The sequence below is a fragment of the Limanda limanda genome, chromosome 1 (genome assembly GCF_963576545.1).
Source record: "Limanda limanda chromosome 1, fLimLim1.1, whole genome shotgun sequence".
In the NCBI taxonomy this organism is placed as follows: Eukaryota; Metazoa; Chordata; class Actinopteri; order Pleuronectiformes; family Pleuronectidae; genus Limanda; species Limanda limanda.
Window position 1 is genome coordinate 28,080,897 of NC_083636.1, and position 19,340 is coordinate 28,100,236.

A 19,340-nucleotide genomic window follows, 5' to 3' on the forward strand; every position below is an offset into this window, starting at 1 on the left:
TTAGTAAGTATAAAAAAGTAAAATTTTAATAAATGAAGTTCAATAATAATATATATATATATATATATATATATATATATATAGTAAATACATTCTCATTGCTTTGCTCTCCCACTTTCTCCCTCTGTGCCGTGGAGTCCCTTTTGCCCCTCAGCTGACCCTTGACCTCCACACAAACAGCCTGTCCTGAGCCAGCGCTGACTCAATGCCTCTGCGACAGAATGGGACTCATGTGCAACCCGGTGTAGAGACAAACGCTCACTCGTGGTTTCTCTTCTGATTCTCCCCACCTTTCTCTTTTTGCATCAGACAGTAACACGTTTCATACTCTGCCTATTCAAACTCCTCCATGTTTCTGAAGGCTTTTCTCTTCTCTCCCTTTCACCGTCCCGCTGTCGAAGCATCTGTCAATTAGAGACAATGTTTTTCATATGATGCCAAGCTAAATTCCTGAGGGAGCACGCCGCCAAGGCATGTGCTCTCCGCATGATGTGATTCGGGCCTGGCAATAATGAAGGGATGATGGAAAAGGCAGGAAGATAGGACAGGAAGGCAAACAGACGGCCTGATGCTGACCAAGTGAAAGACAGGGAGAAGAGAAGAGAATAAGCAAATGGATAATAGTGGCAAAATATTTTTCTTTTTCTTTCCCCTTTTCCACTAATTCTTCCCAACCTCAGCTTTCCACACCACATTCCCTCTGAGTCGTCCTCTACATTTTCTGATTGGCCACCTAGTTGCTCCGATTTCACATTTTCCAACCCTACAGCAGAGTAAAAAGGGGGTTTAATGGCTGCGGGAGGTGCTAGAAAACCACTGCAACCACAAACCCTGCCTCTCTTTTCCGGTCGTCTGGAAATCTGCTCCGTGCACTCTGAACAGCGAGGAGCTGCTGCTGGAGTCCAAGTCGTTTCATTTGCTTATGATAAAGATAATCCAGATGGCTGCCTTCTAATGACAATAGTGGTTATGATATAGTCAAGATTGCCTCTTTCTAAAAGATTAGAGAGCAGCATTTGCCTCAAGTGAAGTCTGACCTGGTAGCAGAGTCCCATACTCATTCTGGGGTCCTGAATGCCACAGGAAGAGAGTCTGTCTGGCAGATGTTCCAAACACTTCAGCAAAATGGAGGAAGTAGCTGAGGCTCCACCAAGCAAATGGAGGAAAATCATGTCTTTTTCATGTCTGTTCCTGTACCCTTTTATCTGTTTAAATACCAAATAATGATTTCCATTTCCATTTATGTCTTTAATTCTTTCTCCTGTAAAAAGGTTTAAATCATATTTCCCTTTTTCCTCTGCTGGAGCGTTTCAGTGTCTGTTAGATCGATCAGGGGAGGGGTTTGAGGGATACTTCGACATCACATGCTTTTGTCATTATGCTTCTCATCCTGCACTGTGCTGGAATTGGTCCCACTTTGCATTTCTGCTTCAAACATTTATTTTTTTTCCTCTCTCTTCGGCCTTTATCCATTTCAGATTAATCCTCTCATGTAACAGTCTCCGCACTTAACAAATAGTTTCCTTTCGGAGCTGAAAGCCATCACAGTTTTCCAATCTCGATTATCTTTGTTTATTTAGCAGCTCTTTTGATTAGAAGTAACAATAATAACTTTTATAGTCGCTCTTGACGCTAAAGAGCGCACTCAGTCTCCTTAAAAAATTACACCATTACAGCATCCAGAGCAAATAGTCTAGGCCTGGAAGTATTTGATTCCTTTTATAATGATGAACAACTACTAATATGTCTCATCAACATCTGTCTCTTTGTCCAACCCACCATCCATCCTGCCAGGTGATGTGTTCCCAGAGGACTTTTCCATCTTGGCCACGGTGAAGCCCAGGAAGGGCAGCCAGTCTTTCCTGTTGTCTGTGTACAACGAGCAGGGCATCCAGCAGCTCGGACTCGAAGTGGGCCGATCCCCCGTGTTCCTGTACGAGGACCATACGGGCAAACCCAGCCCCGAGGACTACCCCCTCTTCAGAGGAGTCAACCTAGCTGATGGAAAGTAAGTTCACCAGTCGATGAACGCCCATGAAGGCGTGCCTGGCTGTTTTTTTTCTTTTGCATCTTCCCCCTGTAATCAGAGTCCAGGTGGATGTGTCTGGCTTTAATGAACTGATCTGTTGTGTCTCTGGATAGTTGTGTGTTTGCACTAAACCCCAGAATGCATCACCTGAAGCAGCTGTACCTGTTGCAATTGATATTTATGCAACATGAAACCTCTATTAGATATTACACATGATGTAGATTGCAGTATACTCAAATGTGTTTCTAGTGCAGAACCAATTCATGTCCACAAAAAGTATTCTAAGATCCATGGGATATATTTAGATCTGAAGCCAGATACAAAAGAGGCCTTCAGCCTGTTGGCGGTGTGTATCAGGGCAGCAGGTAACCCAGTAAGCGTGTGAACTAACTCCTCCTCTCTTTCTAGGTGGCATCGACTGGCCATCAGTGTGCACAAGCAGACCATAACCCTCATTCTGGACTGTAAAAAGAAGACCACCCAGAAGCTGCTCCGTAGCCCCAACCCCATCATCGATACCAAAGGAATTATAGTGTTTGGAACTAGAATACTTGATGAAGAAGTCTTCGAGGTAGGCATTGTGCTTTTTATCTACATGTTGGTATTGATATGGTGCATTAAATCACCAGGCTATTAAAGATGGAACACATAATTCAATGTCGTAAGTACAAGTTGCGGTCTCAATCTGCCCATTCACACAGCTCCACACATCAGAAAAGGGCCACGTCAAGGTTTTTGTTCTTCCCTCAACCCAGAGTAGATATTAAATTACATCCGATTGTTTGGCCAACTTTTGAAACCTTGATGGAAATGAGTTTGCTTGATGTTAATGGCGATTCGACAACTTCAATTACACTGTTCTGAGTCAAGCTAGCATAACAGCTCAAAACATAGCATACAAGCTAAAGTTATCGCACAATAACCACAACGGCAGGTCGGCTTATCTCCTGGGTCCTTTGACCTCTTTTGTCTGTCGCCAACAAATGAAATATTAACTTTTGTTTTGTTTCTTAATTTGTCACCTTCACTTATCTTCCTCTTCAATTCTTCCGACAACATAAACTTTGGTTTCTTCGGAGGCTCTGCCATGATGTCCACACTGAGAATGGCAAGTTGCCTCTTATTGCTAAGTGCTAGCTCTGGCTCTCTATGCTAGTGTGCAATGTATGCCTAAAAGCAGGTCGTTATGTTCCAGCACTGTACACCAAAGTTACATGTTGCAGTTCCGGGCATCCAGAGGGCGTGGGATGACTTTTTCCCGTCACATACTATTTACAAGGCCGTTCTAAACAAGTCAACACTGTCTCTCTCAGACCAACTTGACTTTGATTTAAAGTCTGAAAGAAGATAACATAAAAGCAAATGTGATTCTTCTTTAAAGTACAGTACACACACATGGCTGTGGTGCAAAAGATGGTCGTCGCCAATCCCCATACTGAGTGTCATGGTGGGCAGAATACGGATTATGGTGGCGCCCACATCCTCCATAGAAGTGTGGATTTAGCTTTTGGAACCCCCAACATCTAATTCTACCCCACACAAGATTACAAATCAAATTTAATTTGAAGTGCCAGATATACCACACTTTCCACAAAATAACTTAATGTCCTGCAATTCTATTGCCTTTCCATCTGTGCTGCATTTGCACTTCAACTTTGCATCTGTTGTTGTTGCAAGTTTTGCCTTATTTAGGCTACTAAGCAGCTACAAAACATTACTCAAACTGTTATATTTCTTTTATTGTTTGTCTTTATCTTCTAAATGGGCAACATTTGTGTTTACAGAGCTTTTTAGGAAGTGATGGCAGGTTTTGATTGTTCGACTGAGGGGGGTTTTCTCTTCCTTTCTCCACTCTTTATGTGTATAAAAGCTTTGTGGCAGGAGATGAAATATTAATCATAATCTGACCAGACAGTACAGGAAGCCTTCACCTGAGTGGCATCATAATATAAAATACAGTTTGCTTTTACCTAGTGTGAAGAATCAGAGTTTGTTTGGATACTGCCTATAACGAGCTTTTGTGTGTATATTTGTCGCCCTTTAACATCACACACACATGCACACGTGCAAAAATGCACAGAGAGGCACAAGGCTCAAGGAATAGTGTTGTCTTTGTCCCGTCGGAGTTTTGCTTGTTTAAAGGGGGATTAGTCTGTGAGGCTGAGGCCCTCAATAATAATTAGTAACAGAGGCTGACTGATGTGACTGATGCTGAGCCAGCTGACCTCTGACCTCACTGCTGCTCAACGAGAACAGACAAAAAGAAAGAAACATGACATCATCCCCTGTACAATCCCTAAAGTCGCTCTGCCAAGCTATAGGGGGACATGGATACATGATGATAGACTAAGACTTAAACTTTCCCTCATTCATAACCATTAATGACAGACTTGCAATTAAATCCAGATTTCTACGTCGAAAAAAATGACATATCTCAGTATGTACGATACTTTGTGTGCATACATTTTTTCCCAAGTGTCAGATGTGGATCTAGAGTGAAGAAAAGAGGGGAATTTTTTAAGGTTATACAGATTATGTTAAAAAAACGGGGAAAATGTTGCATTTAACCATTTGATAACTTCTTGTTTCCACACAGTTTTGCTTTGTATCTACTATTCCGTATCATATTTGGACTTTGCCCCCTAATGTCCAATACACAGAAATGCATTGCGAGAATGGAAGGCTTATTTTGTTGCTTTTGGATTGCTGCTTTAAGCAAATTTATGTTGATAATATTATTATCAATATATCTGCTGATACATACAAATAAATGAATGTGTATGAATCTCCCATATCTATGTAACTTTCTCGTATAGAGTTTCGCTGTCAGTTAGTTTTCTGCTAATTTTGTGTAGCACAAAGTGCACATGGTTTGTCCGAAATCCAACGCGAAAAAATATCTCAGACTGAAAAATACCAGATGGGAGGAGCTTTACAACACATGAGATCACAGAGGTTGCCATAGGAATGCATACGAATGACTTACATCTGGACACAGAGCGATGTGGAAAAAGGAGGCGTTAGGCATAAATTCTAATGTTTTTGATGCGTTTGCTATAGCTATTATTTAATCTACATCTATGAAGGTGACTGCTTTTATCCAGCACATCCAGTACTTTTTCTCAAATGTATTTGTTGCCCAGAGAAAACTGATCTCAAGGTTAAGGCGACACAGGAACACTTTAAATCATACCGAGCTATCGGAGCCGCGGTAACAGTCCAATGGTTACTGTGGGAACAGACGGATATTTTGTGAGAGATGTTTAAAGCCCTCCTGCTGTGCGTCTGCCAGTCGGGAGACAGGACAGGCTCCAGTGCTTGCACAAAATGGAAAATATGCCACATAGTTTCCAAATTATGCTCAGCCTGCACTCTTCTCACTCTCTCCTCCCCTCACTCCCTTCTCCCCTCTGTAGTTTAGTCGGATCCCATGTTGACTTTTGCCAGAGTCAGTTACCACCAGGAGGTGGTGAGCATGAAAACACACACACGCACACACACACTTAAGAAAACACGTTTGATTTCACCAGCAGGCCGATTAGTTCAGTTGACTTGAGAGCCTGAAGTTTCCACTCAGTCTCGGAATGCAAAAGAGGAAATAATAAGACGAGAGAGGAAAAAATAATCATTTTGGAATTATCAATTTGAGAGAGCTGTTCGTGATGGCGCTTATATGAAATCTCAAAACTTCTCATAGAGAGAAGAGGATTTTCTGTAAAGAGGACATAACATAAATCGTCAAAGGCAGAGATAAAATGATGTGACTTGGAGTAAATGTAAAGTTCTGTCTGCCTGTGAATCTCTTTACTCAGCCGGGTCTTTTCTTTCCATATCGCAGTCAGGAGACACGTATACTTGCTGTATGCTGAGGGTGGTTTGTGGTTTGGTTTCTGACATGGTTTTTGTGGTCACAGAGAGAGCATCTGCCCTCTAACTACCATAATGTTATTTTTTTCTTCTTAGCGGTTTGCAAAAGAGTAGTGTGGCTCGTGCCAGTGAAGATCATAAACGTAATCAGAGCAGTTATTATGGGAGAAGACGGGTATTTTACCTGGTAATCGCTGCTTATATGTTGCAATGAGATCGCAATTACTCCATTATAATGTCTAATGTCCCTAAAATCTATTCAAATCAGTCCTCTGACTTTAAGCAGTTACACTTCATGGATGTGTAGAGCTTGTGGGTATATTTTTGTGTTGTTCAGAAAGTTGGTGCCTCTTTGACATTGTCCATCTGCAGAACGTGTCCCCCGATTTGTCTGTTTTCCTGGTGAGTGTGCCAAGAAAAACTGACAGAGAATTTAATGCCCATCCCTCAGTTTTAAGTACAGTGAAACAAATGGCTGCAGTCGGTCTGAGGGAACACAAACAGGCCTCACTCAGGTAATCTGGGAAGGGGGCCTCCTCGAGTGAACCTGAGCAGCCGAAGTAGAGCCATGCAAACAAAGCAGTGTCTGGATATCGAAAGTCACCACAATTTGATATGTGTGATTTTAAACCGCAGTTTGTGTTACAAAAAAACACATACATTTTGTATATCAGAGAGCTGGAGGATCAGAAAAAGGTCTCGGTGTTGAGAAAACAAGAGGTTGTGGTTGTGTAGCTAAAACCTTTGGGCCATACTCTGGAAATTATGAGGAGATCTTTTCCCACTGATGTCAGACTTGGAACAGCACACATGCCACGTGACATCATCCAGAGGTTTCCTTGATAGCCGCTGATAGGCCGTCCCGGGCCTGCAGCAACACGGGGGGATGAGGTTGTCTGTGTGTCAGGGTGAGTGGGTGAGGATATAAAATAGCAGGAGGAGGAATGAGGTTAGATATAGAGAAAATAAGAGGATTAGAGATGGAATGAGTGGGGGAGTAAAGGCATTGTGATACGAGTAAGAGTTGGGACTGAGGCATTTAATGTGGCAGGAATGATGTGGGGCTCCCATGCTGCTTCCAAAGCCAGGAAAAAGTAGTAAAATCCGTCAAGACGTGAGCTTGATACTTGTTAAGAGCTGTGAGTGTTGTGATTTCATGATGAGTTTAACACATCCTGTTTTTCTTCTTGTTTTTCCTGCCTCCCATTATTTCGATTTAACATGTTTCAGTCATCTAAGGTAAAGACAGATTTACCTCAGGAGTTATTCCTGATTTAGAACCTGACAACTGTCAAGGGGGATAAACTGCAGAGAAACCTGACACCACCTCTTTCCATTTGGACAGAAGATTTTTCAAATTCAGGATCTAATTTGAGCTCATTTTGGCTGAGGTCTCGGAGGTAGAGGTAGAAACAGTTTGGCTTATGTTGTCAGGCCTTGACTGAACCTCTGTTTTATCGTTATAAGATATATTCAGTAACTTAAGTTCAGTTCAACTTTTACAGTACCTGACTCTTTGCTCTCAACTTGATGGTTCCAAATAATGGAAATACACCCGAGGAGGCATTACTAAAGCCACATTTACATTATGACAACAAATAGTTCCTTGACTTCATGAGACATGCCTGAAAACCCACTAGAAATGGTTGGAACTCATTCAGCAAATGAAGGTTATGTTTTTTTCACCCGTCTGTTTGTTGGCAAGATTTCACAAAAATAGCTCAACGGATTTTCACAACTTGGTGGAAGGATGTGTTATGGCAGAGGAAAGAATATATAAAGTTTTGGTGTGGAGGGGGAAGGGTATGGACCCCCCACCTACCACACTTTCTTTAACATTGCAAGATGGGGTGTTATTATAACATGCTTTTCCCAGGGAATAATTTATCAGGTATATTTAGGGAACTATTTTGCCTTGGCGGAGCACCACTGAGTGCCATAGTTTCCCTGCAGTGTTTGTATGATTTTCAGTCAGACTTGATTTTTCACACAGATAAAATCTGGTCATGGGGGAAGCGTTGCATCTGACATTCATTTAAGAGGCATTCAGACCCAGTATAAGAACTACAATGTGTCCCATCTGGGAAATATAAGGCGATCCAAATGTTTCTCGGCGCTAACCTTTTTAAAGAAATGTCCGTTATTGATAATGGGTTATTTCAGATCCAAGTAGATTACCTATGAGGATTTGGCCATAATACATTTATTGTATTATCTTGTCCAAGGCAAACGTCATGCTTCACTGTCAAAGCACAGTCTATACATTTCAGGCAGTGAAACAGCCTCAGGGAAGATGGAGTTTCCACCATGGATAATTAAGAGAACTTCCCTAATTCATGTCAGATGTTTGTCTTTCGCCACCTTTATTCCCTTCGTTCCTCCTTTACCGCATCAGCAACCCCTGAAAGTGTACCCTCAGCACTTCAGCGGACGGCCAAGCCAAACACTCATGAGACCACGTCTGCTAGGTGAGGTGAGCCGCTCCAATTTCCACCACCCCGAGGAGGACGGGAAATGGGAATATGGTCGCCCGTGGCCTTTGGAGGCTTGGGATTAAAATCTTACACAGATGGGAACGCTATGGGGGGAGGCCAGGGGGAGAGGAGACCCAGACGGGGGTCCAAACGCAGGGATAGCATGAAAGAGGTGAGGGGATGGTTAAGGTGCTGTGTAGTGGATAAGTGGGGTGGGCAGACGGGCCTGTTGCTCTTGGCAGCAACTCTGAGCGTTGGGGTTGCACAACAGTCTAGAGGGGAAAGTGCATGTGGGTGAAAATGTACTTGTGTCTGGTAAAGGTAATTATACATTTGTTGGAAGTGCACTTCCCTTGTTGGCGTGTGTGTGAGTTGCTTGTTTGTACTCAAACAGCTATGTCGACGATTTGAATCTTTTTGGTGGATGCAGTTTTGTGTGTGTTGGTGCTGATTTATGGCCCCTGTGCAGTGGGCTGACCTCTGCAGTGTGTGTTTCTGTGGTCAGGCTGGAGAGCGCCCAGGCACTGGGACTGTGAGTGTTGCCGGTGTGGGCTGGCAGTGGGACCGAGACCTGGCTCAGAGCTCATGGGTGACTGTGTAAATATGCCGTAAAAAGTATTTCTCCTTAAAAAAAACAGCCAGATCTTGGACCTCCCACAGTCTTATCCTGCCCTTTGGGACCCTCCCATACCCATTTCCCTCTGCTGACACCCGGTGAAATGATGACAAACTTGAGACTTGAATTTTCCTTCTTTAAGCCGCCGTCTTTTTTTATTGTGTGAGGTGCACAAGGTAAACAGAATCTGTGTGAGCTGTCCCTGGTTTGTTTTATGTTATGCTGCTCCGAGCCAGGAAAGTGCATCTTTGACATCACCTCCAGAGCTTAGTCGAATAAAAAGGCCTTTGTTTGTCTCCTTTTATTTCATGCTTGAAATATGTGCGTGTATGAAAAGAGAGAGGAAGACAAAGATGAAGAGTATGTGTGTGTGTGTGTCGTTTCAGCAACATTCAAGGCCGATCATGTTGTGATGATCTTTGAAAAGGCACCAATATTTGCTGCTCATGCATCATAACTTTTAATTCACAAGAGGGAACGATGAACTCAGTCCACTCTTCGTGATTGTGGGTCAGGTTCAGACGGAGACAGATGTTGGTCTCTGTGCTCACCGGAGCACTCTCCTGCCACCATTTGGACACAACCAGAACATCCAGCAGGGAGGGGGGGGATGCCGAAACAGGGCGAGGTTCTGTGTAATATTGAAACAATAGATTGTTATGGATCAGAATCCAGTTGTTCTGCTTCCGTAATCTCGTTACAAGTTGCAACCCTGCAATCATATATCGTGTCTTTCACATGAATGTGATGTGGAGTGAGGTCTCCCATCGCTCGCAGCCGCAGGCGAATGGCCTTTCAGCCGGAGCGCGACATGAGGAGAGCACTGGCCAGGAGCTGAATCGTATTTCAGCAGCGACAAGGGAGATGCTGACAGCCGCAGCCCTGTTATTGTCTGAAAATTCCGCCTTAAGCACCGCTCTGATGTGCCACATGACGCTGCGGAGTGAAAAATGTCACTGTCCCTTCTCAAAGAGGAGAGCTGATTGCCTGTCTTTTATGGCTCCTCTCTTGGGTTTGGATGTGATTCTATAATTCCAGGGTTTTGTCTTTTCTTTGCGTCTGCTGTGATTGGGTCTGGGTTTGCTTTTGCCTGTGTATGGTGCTGTATGTTAAGGCTAGTGTGTTTTGTTTTGCACACCAGCTTCCATCTGTGAATTCTGAGGTGAAGACTAATCTATAATTTCCTGTTTTCTTTGTATAAGTGTTGTGGTTACCCTTATCACTCCTTGACTATGCATTTGCAGCAGTTGCTGTGTGTTTTTCCTTATATCGAAATATAGAAAGGTAGCTCCCTTATTCTGTAAGGGAGTAAATATGTCATGTTTTTAATGTGCTGCTGTACAGTGTTGACCATTGACTGCCTGAAGACTAAATAACAAATTAACACATTTGCATTAGTATGCAATAGGGTACCGTATAGGAATATTTACTTTTTCCCTACATCTGTAAAACAGCTGCTTATATAACATTTTGGCGCCACAGTCCGTCTAGCACAGTGCAGTGAAAGGAGCAGGTCTGGCTCGAAGGGAGGAAATCAGAATGTCGGGGTGGATCAAGACTTCGACAATAGTTTTACTGTGAAGGTGTAGCAGCTTTCCTGGGAACAAATGCACTGTAGCCTGTGCCTTTTATAACATATGTGTGAAGATGATGGATAGAAATGAATCAATCAGGGAAAACTGATTGACTATGATGTACAACTTTTGCATCTTTGCATACACTGTAGACTGCATGATTTCACATCATTGTCTATATTCAAAGCATCAAAAAAATCCAATTAATTATATGGCTTTACCAGTACTACCAATACAGTTTTTAAACCAGCCTGTTTGGAATGTCCTGTTCTCTTGTCCTGAGTTAATGCTTTGGAGCTACTTCAGAATTATTCCTCATCATTAGTGAGTCCTCCTCAAACACTAAATGTGGTGTTGTCATGTGTTGCTTATATAAGTTCAAATGATTTACTTAATTGTTGCGTTCCATCTACAGACAGACGTTTGTGGAATTAGTAGGCAAATAATATTTTTAATTATCTGCTGAAACCTTTTGGTGTACCATTGATTTTACTAGTTGCGCTGAGGACCACACAGCCTCTGAAAAGGCAATACATTTCAACAAGAGAAAGTCTGTGTGTGGAGGTTGATAGCATTAGCATTAAACTCGAAGGGAAGCTCTAATGAAGAGTCACTAATAAATGACATTAAGGGAGATTTAGGACCCCATGTTCTTGGAGATTAACCCACACTAATTGAAAAACTGTGGATATCTGAGTCGGCTGCATCGATTTTGACAGATTAAATTCTAAGTGCAATCTTGTTTTGTATCCGTCTGAAGTTGGTTTTGTGCAGTGTTCAGTTCTTTTTCTAGTCGAGAACTTTTAACAGAGCAAAACACTTCAGTAGATTCTCTATACAGCATTTTCTCATCCTTTTTCCCCCTTCTCTTATACCTACAGCCAAAGCCATCAGCTTTTCCAGCGTCAATATGACCCATATAACGCAACACTTTTTTCTTTTTCAGGCATTCGCATGCCTCATTCCTTCTCTTCTCATGTCACACATCATTAAGCAAGTTCTTCCACACTGCTCCCAGTGTTGCTGGGATGTTCTCATTAATTCTTAGGTGTATGATTAATTATCTCATCTTGGTGAAATTAGGATCAAACTGCTTGTGGTCAGGATCCACGCTGGCATTCCCCCGGCCGCTGTGGGAGATGAAGAAAAGAAAAGAAAAAAAGAGAGCATCGGGGAAAAATAAAGGCAGAAGAATGGCATGTGAATAGGGAAACAGTCGCAGTGCTCCAGACGGCAGGGCTGTTTTGTTGTACACAGGGCCTACTCCTAATTCAATGTGACCTCATTTCAAACAGTGCACTCCCATCGTTCTCTTTCGGTGCAGCTGTGACACACGGTCTGGCCAGCATGAGGAGGACAGACTGTTGAAAAGGATACCAAGTCTCTAGCCTCCTCACGCATTGCGATATTGGGCCAAATGGCTGAAAGGTAGCCATTTGAATGTCCGCCTGGGAGCTCAGGAGTTCCTAGCTGGGGGAGTTGGGTAATGGCCACTCCAGCCCTTCGGTCTCGGAGGAAGTAGTGGGATTTGTTTTCTTGCATTCACCATAAAACTCCACTGATAACATAAGCCAAGGACGGAGCAGGAAACATCGTCTTGTGAAGTGTTTTGCAATGTTTTTTTCTCTCTTTTTCTTAAGGATGCCAGACACAATGTTCTGTGTGGTACCCCCTAGTGAAGCGCCGGGATTGGTTGTTCTTTAGTGAACTGTCACTGGTTCAACCACAAATGCAATCAATTTCTGTGTGTCAAAAAATATGAGAGCCATCCGTGGAGAATTCCAGCTGGAAAGACATGTTGAGCGATTTCAGACTTTTGGCAACTGCACATAATAAAAAACACTGCGTGCTCTGCAACGGGCTGTTCCCAGAGTTAAGCCGCTTCATGATTCTCCCGACACACCCCCCCCCCCCCCGAACGTATATTCATTTCAGCTGAGTCGACCCTGTGTTTGATCGATGTGCAACAACATCACTGCATTTTGGAAGTGTGATCAGAACATGTTTGGAAAGATACATTACAGCGTTTTTGGTCCCATGAGCTTTCTGTTCAGAAAACATGTGGCAAACACATACACCACACCCAGCTCCCCATGTTGCCCGGGGATCCTTCGGAGCCCTTTTCTCTTTTTCTCAGTTGTTCTTTTTCTGTCGACCTCCTCTTTTCCATCTCTTTCTTTAAACCTCTCACCTCTGCCACTGTTCTTCCTCCCCCCTGCACATGCGCACGCGCACACACACACACACACACACACACACACACACACACACACACACACACACACACACACACACACACACACACACACACACACACACACACACACACACACACACACACACACACACACACACACACACACACACACACACACACACACACACACACACACACACACACACACACACACACACACACACACACACACACACACACACACACACACACACACACGTTTAAGTAAAATGTCTCGGGTCAGATATCTGTATCTGCAGGTCTGCTCATGTTCTCCTTGTCACTTGAGCTAAGTTTATCCATTCATCTCACACAATCAGCTTGAGGGTGGAATCACTCATGTCCCATTCAGATCTCAGGCTGGGCTTATGCGTTTTGTTTAAACTCATTCATCTTGTTGAAGATCTACTCGGAGTGTGTGTGTGTTTTATTGTTTGAGTAAGCTACATGAAGTCAGTTGTTCCATGTTCTGCTTGTCTCACTCCTGGACCTCGGACAAAGTTCTTCATCATGCAGTCACCCTGAGATTCCCCCTGCCTCGACCTAGTTTCAGGCCTGTTCTGGATGCGATAATGCTGCAGGCAGATGTTCTCCCTCCTCTTTATTTCCTTTCTTTATTTTTTCATCACCCCCCTCCTCCACTGGTGACCGATTGTGAGACCGCCATGTCTCTCACTAATGACTGTTTGCTTGTTTATTTACATGCATGCCTTGTAACTGTGCCCGGCAAGTCTCTTGACTTCCTGTTCTGTTGTGATTTCCAGGGAGACATCCAGCAGCTGATGATTGTAGCAGACCATCGTGCTGCCTATGACTACTGTGAGCACTACAGCCCTGACTGTGAAGTGCCAATGCCCGATCAGCCTCAGGCCCAGGACCCCAACACAGATGAATATGTGAGTAAAATGTCTCATCTTTAGTTTAACTTCTTTAAGCTCAAAATGTATATAAATCTGATATAGATCAACAGTGTTGTTCCAGAAATAAAAACTCCATTATTAACCATAATGTTTTAACCATCCAAGGTAGAATTAGCACAAGCCATGAGATTGTTCAGTGTCACTACTAAAGGTTACTATACTATATGAAACTCTATATGCAAAACATAGAAGATACAAACCACAAGATATTACAACACAATATAAACAACAATGTTTAATTGCAAGAAGTGATCTGGAAGTTGTTGGAAAATGATTTCCAGCGGCTTATTGGATGCGTAGTTCCTTCACTGTACACATACTTGTACCTCTGATGTCAGCTTAATCTGAACCCTAACCCTAACGGAAAATGTTTGTTTAATTATCACTGGTCAGCCTGGGTCTAGTTTTAGACGTGAAACACTTTCTGAAACGCCAATAGAGAAAATGAATGGGACATTTATGTGAAGGTACCAGAGCAGTTATAAAAGCCACTGTTCTACGCTCTATTACTAGATGTAGTTTTGGTGGATATTTGCATATAGCAAAATACAGTACATCGTAAAGTCAAGATAAAAGAGACGCATATGCACTCATCACCGACCCTGCTCAGGGAAGTTCATTTCCTTTAATCTATAATTGTCTCTAATGCTCAGATCTCTGCCAGAGGAAAGAACTGAGTGGAAGAACGGTGCTCCCAGGCTTTGCATTCACTTAATAATGTTCAGGAATGATGACAGTGCCTGCTGAAGCCTGCACCGCGCTGTTTTCCACATTCAATACCAGCACACTGTGCGCATGCTAATTCAAGGCGTGTCAGAGAAGTGTTACAAGATGGACAGGAAGCTCTTCCTCTTCTCGTTTTTTCCTTTTGTGCTGGGGCCTGTCAATATGCCTGCAAGCTACACAAAAACTTGACCTGTTTTTTCCTTCTTTTCTAAAGATGGGTGACATATTCGTTTAGAAAAAAATTGCTGTGGAAAAGTAATTTGTCATTCAGTCGTAACATGTTGCAACAAGGGGATAGAGCATGAGGTTTCAGCATGTGTAAGGCATTCCTGTGTGCTACTGATCTATGGCCTGCCTGGTGCACATGCATCAGCCAGCCGGCAGCAGCAGAGCAGTGGATCATATTTAAGAAGTCATGTTTTTAATAATTGATACTGATTCTTTCTCCCTAAGTCTCTTTGTCTCAACCCCAGTGTAATATTTTTCTCCTTTAGAACACAGAGGACAGCTACTATTATGAATACCCTTACTATGAGGACGTGGATGGCAAGCCCTACGAATCAACCGGCGATACAGAGACCACAAAAGAAATCAAGGTAGTCTCCTGATGCACGTTTTGACCCAGATGTTTTCTTCTATTTAAAATGCACCAAAAGTAGCTGACAAGAATATCATCTATGGCCCACAGGTGACAGGAGCAGATGGAGACACAGTGGTGACCACAGTGGAGGAGGCTCTGAGCGGCACTGGTGGTGGCATCGACCGCAAAGTCCTGACTGCCATCTCCACGAGCTCATCCGCTGGCTCATCCTCTAGTTCGTCCGCTGGCTTATCAGCAGGCTCATCCGCAGGCTCATCAGCTGGCTCATCCGCAGGCTCGTCTGCCGGCTCGTCCAGCAGCTCATCGTCCAGCTCGTCCAGCACTGCTGCCGGGGGAGGGGACGCCTACGGAGAGGAGACCAGCTATGACGGCTATGATGATAACTACGGGACCTACTACGACGAGGCCACGGCGGCACCGGACGGTGACAAGACACGACGCGTTAGCGTCACCAGCATCGGCACCGGGGGTGATGTGGATCTGGGCGCAGGCGGAAAGATCGACTTGGGCACAGGTGGCGCAATCGAAAGGAGCGTGATCACCAGGGGATCTGCAGGCGCTTCGACCGTCATCCTCAATGAGACATTAGTACGTTGACTTTAATGACACTAGCTTCTTGATGTTGTGACCTGTTAGGTTAATAGATGTATTTATGTCTTCAAAAACCCATTTAAAATATTAATTACTTTATTTTAGCCTGTATTCAAGGGCTACCTGCACATATGTTAATGTTTGAGATATTTAAGTGGAGCCCTTCATTATGGCAGTGTGTATTTGAATACCTCACTGTAAAGGAATAAATGCTTGCATATAATTCCCTATTAAGTCAAACCAAATATAAATCTGCAACCATTTTTGAATTGTTTGTGTATGCTTTTATCCATTTATATTATCATCTTCATTTTTATCCTGTAATATTTTGTCTAACATATATCTATTTTTTTAGGTGGAATCGTCCTACGATAACTATGGCGAGGGATATGAATATAATGTTGACGATTACACCACTGGTGGAGGTGGCAGCAGCAGTACAGGGCACATCGGTGGTGGCGGCGGAAGCAGCAGCACTCTTAATATCGGTGGTGGAGGAGGCGGAAGCAGCAGCACAGTCCTCGTCAGTGGTGGCGGCGGTGGAAGCAGCAGTAGCAGCACTCTAAATATCAGTGGTGGCGGCGGCGGAAGCAGCAGCACAGTCCTCCTCAGTGGCGGCGGCGGAAGCAGCAGCAGCAGCAGCTCCACCATCAACCTTGGAGGTGGCTCTGCTGGAGGAAGCTCTGTCTCTGTGGGAGGATCTTCTGCTGCTGGAGGCGGATCAGCCAGCGCGGGCACTGGAGCTGGGGGGTCCATCGCCACTGGAAAAGGCCTTGGCGTGGAGGGTGAAGGAGACTACACCGACCAAGACGAGTTTACGGAGGAGCACATCACCGACTATGATTTAGACAACTATGACACCAATGACGCCTACAGCGACCTGGATCTGGATTACGAGAAAGGGCGCAAGCTGCCTGCTGAGACCGATGAGTATTATGGACAGGTGAAATTTCATGGGATGACAAGATCTTCAAGATGAGGAAGATAGCATGATGATGGTGACGAAGAGGAGCGCTGATCATGTGTGTGTCTGTGTGTTTGGTGTGCAGGTCGACGGAGCTCGTGGCGAGAAGGGACAGAAGGGAGAGCCTGCTGTTATTGAGCCTGTGAGTAGATCGCTGTTTGAACAACACAGTTGAGCAGCAGATGTAGGCTGCATATGGGCGTATGTTTATATCTCCAAATACATATGTGTGATCCACATCTAAACACAACCCACCCCTCACTTCTGAATCTCGAGGCCCAAAACACCCATACAAGAACTTTCCCTTAGTGTCCATGGGCAAGGCCTGGTCATCGGGACACCAGCATAAACATCTCAAGAATGGCCATGCAAGGATTGTCAATAATCTCTAAACACAGAGTGGGTAGTGTGTAAACAGAAGAAGTCCAAGCAGAACAAAAGCTTTTTCCCCTTCCTCTCTTAGGCTTTGTCTAAATACAAACAGGTGGGAAACATCCAACCCTCATTCTCACATACAGGTGACATTGTGAACATGAGGACTCTTTTGTGTGTTGCCAAACGTGCATCAGGCGCAGGAGGAATTTACATTTACATGCACAGCTACAGTATATACACAGCTACAGCTGTTCCACTTCAAACAACTGTCACCGAGCTCCACTGAGTATACAAGCCTCAGTGAGTAAGTGTCTTTGTGTTTATACGTGAGAGCAGGACGAGCGGCCATATCCTCGATGACCGTTTGCTTATGCGTGTGCGTGTGTTTGAGGACTCCAACAACTTTGAGTTCACATCACCACCCAGTGTCTCGTCTGTCGTCTCCTTTTCTGCCTCCCTCAAGGTTTAGCCCAGTTTCCCAGCACAGACTGCAGGCACAATGTAGGCATAACCCAGGGAGTGTCAAAAAGATCAGATGGGGTAGGTTTATGATGAAATAGCTCAAGGGTGCAGTAGAGCTTGGGGGTTGACTGAAAAAAAAGGAAGAAACAAAAGCTGAGATCACATAATTGACATGAGTTTGGATAATGTGTGGGTTTCTGTCCTCCATAACAAAGCAGGAAGCCAAATGTTACCACAAGCACAAACAAACAAAGCAATGTCTCTGAAGCCACAGAGCTAAGACAATGTGCCTGCGAGTCCACACCGAGCTGAGATGGCCTGCTGTGTTTCACTGCAGGGACCGTGCATATGGTAGAGGAACACTACAGTGAATGTATTTCACATAACAGGCACATGCATTCACAAATAACTTACAGTATTAAACAAGAATGCCTACTTCTGCCAAGACCCAACAGTCTCCTGATGAAACACATTTAAATTCACTTAATTTGGATTGGCTAGATCTATGAATTATTCTGATACAGTCCAAATCTTGCAAAAAAATGTATTATTAACATTAAAATCCACTAGATCTGGATCTGCACCAAATTGCACAAATTCATGTCAGTCCCCTAAACTGATTTCTTAAAATCAAGATCCATGAAATTTCTCTATTAGAAATAAATGAAATGATTTGTAGTAGAGAAATCTGCACCCAAATTGTGTGGGTTTTTCAAAGTCATCCAATCAGTAGTTTAATGCTTAATCCGAAGTGACAAACAAACGCAGATGACAACATCACCTCTTTGGCGAGGTAACAAACTGTGCTTCCCTTAGTTCGTCCAGTTAGAGGAGCTCCTGAGGCCGTCTTCGCCTCGGTGTCTCTGCAGTTACTCTCCTGTTCTCCGTGGATTAATTGCGAGCATGAAACTGAAATGACAGGCAGGAATGTCTATTAAGTCTGCAAAGACACAGAGGTAGAAAGTTGCCAGGCAGCTGTGTTGGGACACGTATTCATGGTCATTTAACGGCTTTAACCGAAGCTGTGTGTTAATGGACAAGGGCAATGTTGAGGACATGAGAGTTTCAGGGAATTTTATGGTTTCTGATGATTTTTTTGGTGTTTTTTCTGTTTTAGGGAATGTTGGTGGAGGGTCCGCCAGGGCCTGAAGGGCCAACAGTAAGTCAATCTGTCACAAATTATGTCACCCTCAGCCTCTCCCTCTCCATTTCCTCTGTTTGATCAAATCCTCCTTTTCCCCTCTGTGCCTTTCAATCACTGGCATTTTCTTTGTGATCTGTGTCCATAAAATAAAAGCTGATAACAATTTATATCCGCTATTGTTCTAGACAGTTTACACATTTGAATTTGCAATTTCAAGTTTAAAGCCTTCCTCTGAAAGAATCTCTGGCTGCCGGATTTCTCATGCGAAGGGAGTGGCCACAGCAGTTTCCCCTGAAGAGATATGGACTTTCCGCAGATGTTGGAGGAACTTAATTATTTATCTAGGAAGATTTTTTTATTTTCCCAGACACAGTTGCTCTTGACACCCTGCAGATGGAGTCCCACAGAGGCGAGCCACTCAGGCATCGAGTTGTAAACAAATAAAAGAGCGCCTCACAAAAGGATTTACAACTCGACAGGCTGCCTCACATTGCCTCATGCATTCCTTTCCCCCATGTGTGACCACTTTGCAAGATAAAGTCGAGAAATTTTAGCGCAGTGAATATGACTGTTCACTTATGTATGTATGGGAGTCAAATGAGATATTTTGCTTGGAAATAGGGTCTGCCAGGACCCCCGGGTTCTTCTGGATCACCAGGCAGTGCTGGAGATGTTGGAGAGAGGGTGAGTTTGAACTGAAATGTCCCACAGATTTGCCGAGTTATTAAAATACAGAATTCTTTGTCATTTCTTTCTCTCCA

At 43.7% G+C, this 19,340-nt stretch overlaps 1 protein-coding gene across 2 annotated transcripts in view; it reads left to right on the top strand.

Moving 5' to 3' along the window:
- Positions 1–19,340, top strand: part of col5a1 (procollagen, type V, alpha 1) — a 74,736-nt gene that overhangs the window by 20,546 nt on the left and 34,850 nt on the right. For both annotated transcript variants that reach the window (XM_061070159.1, XM_061070166.1), the window contains exons 3-11: positions 1,795–2,008; positions 2,438–2,600; positions 13,561–13,692; positions 14,937–15,038; positions 15,131–15,631; positions 15,990–16,577; positions 16,684–16,740; positions 18,553–18,594; positions 19,201–19,263. In XM_061070159.1, coding sequence (XP_060926142.1) covers positions 1,795–2,008; positions 2,438–2,600; positions 13,561–13,692; positions 14,937–15,038; positions 15,131–15,631; positions 15,990–16,577; positions 16,684–16,740; positions 18,553–18,594; positions 19,201–19,263 — 1,862 coding nt within the window. The remainder of the gene's footprint in view (positions 1–1,794; positions 2,009–2,437; positions 2,601–13,560; positions 13,693–14,936; positions 15,039–15,130; positions 15,632–15,989; positions 16,578–16,683; positions 16,741–18,552; positions 18,595–19,200; positions 19,264–19,340) is intronic.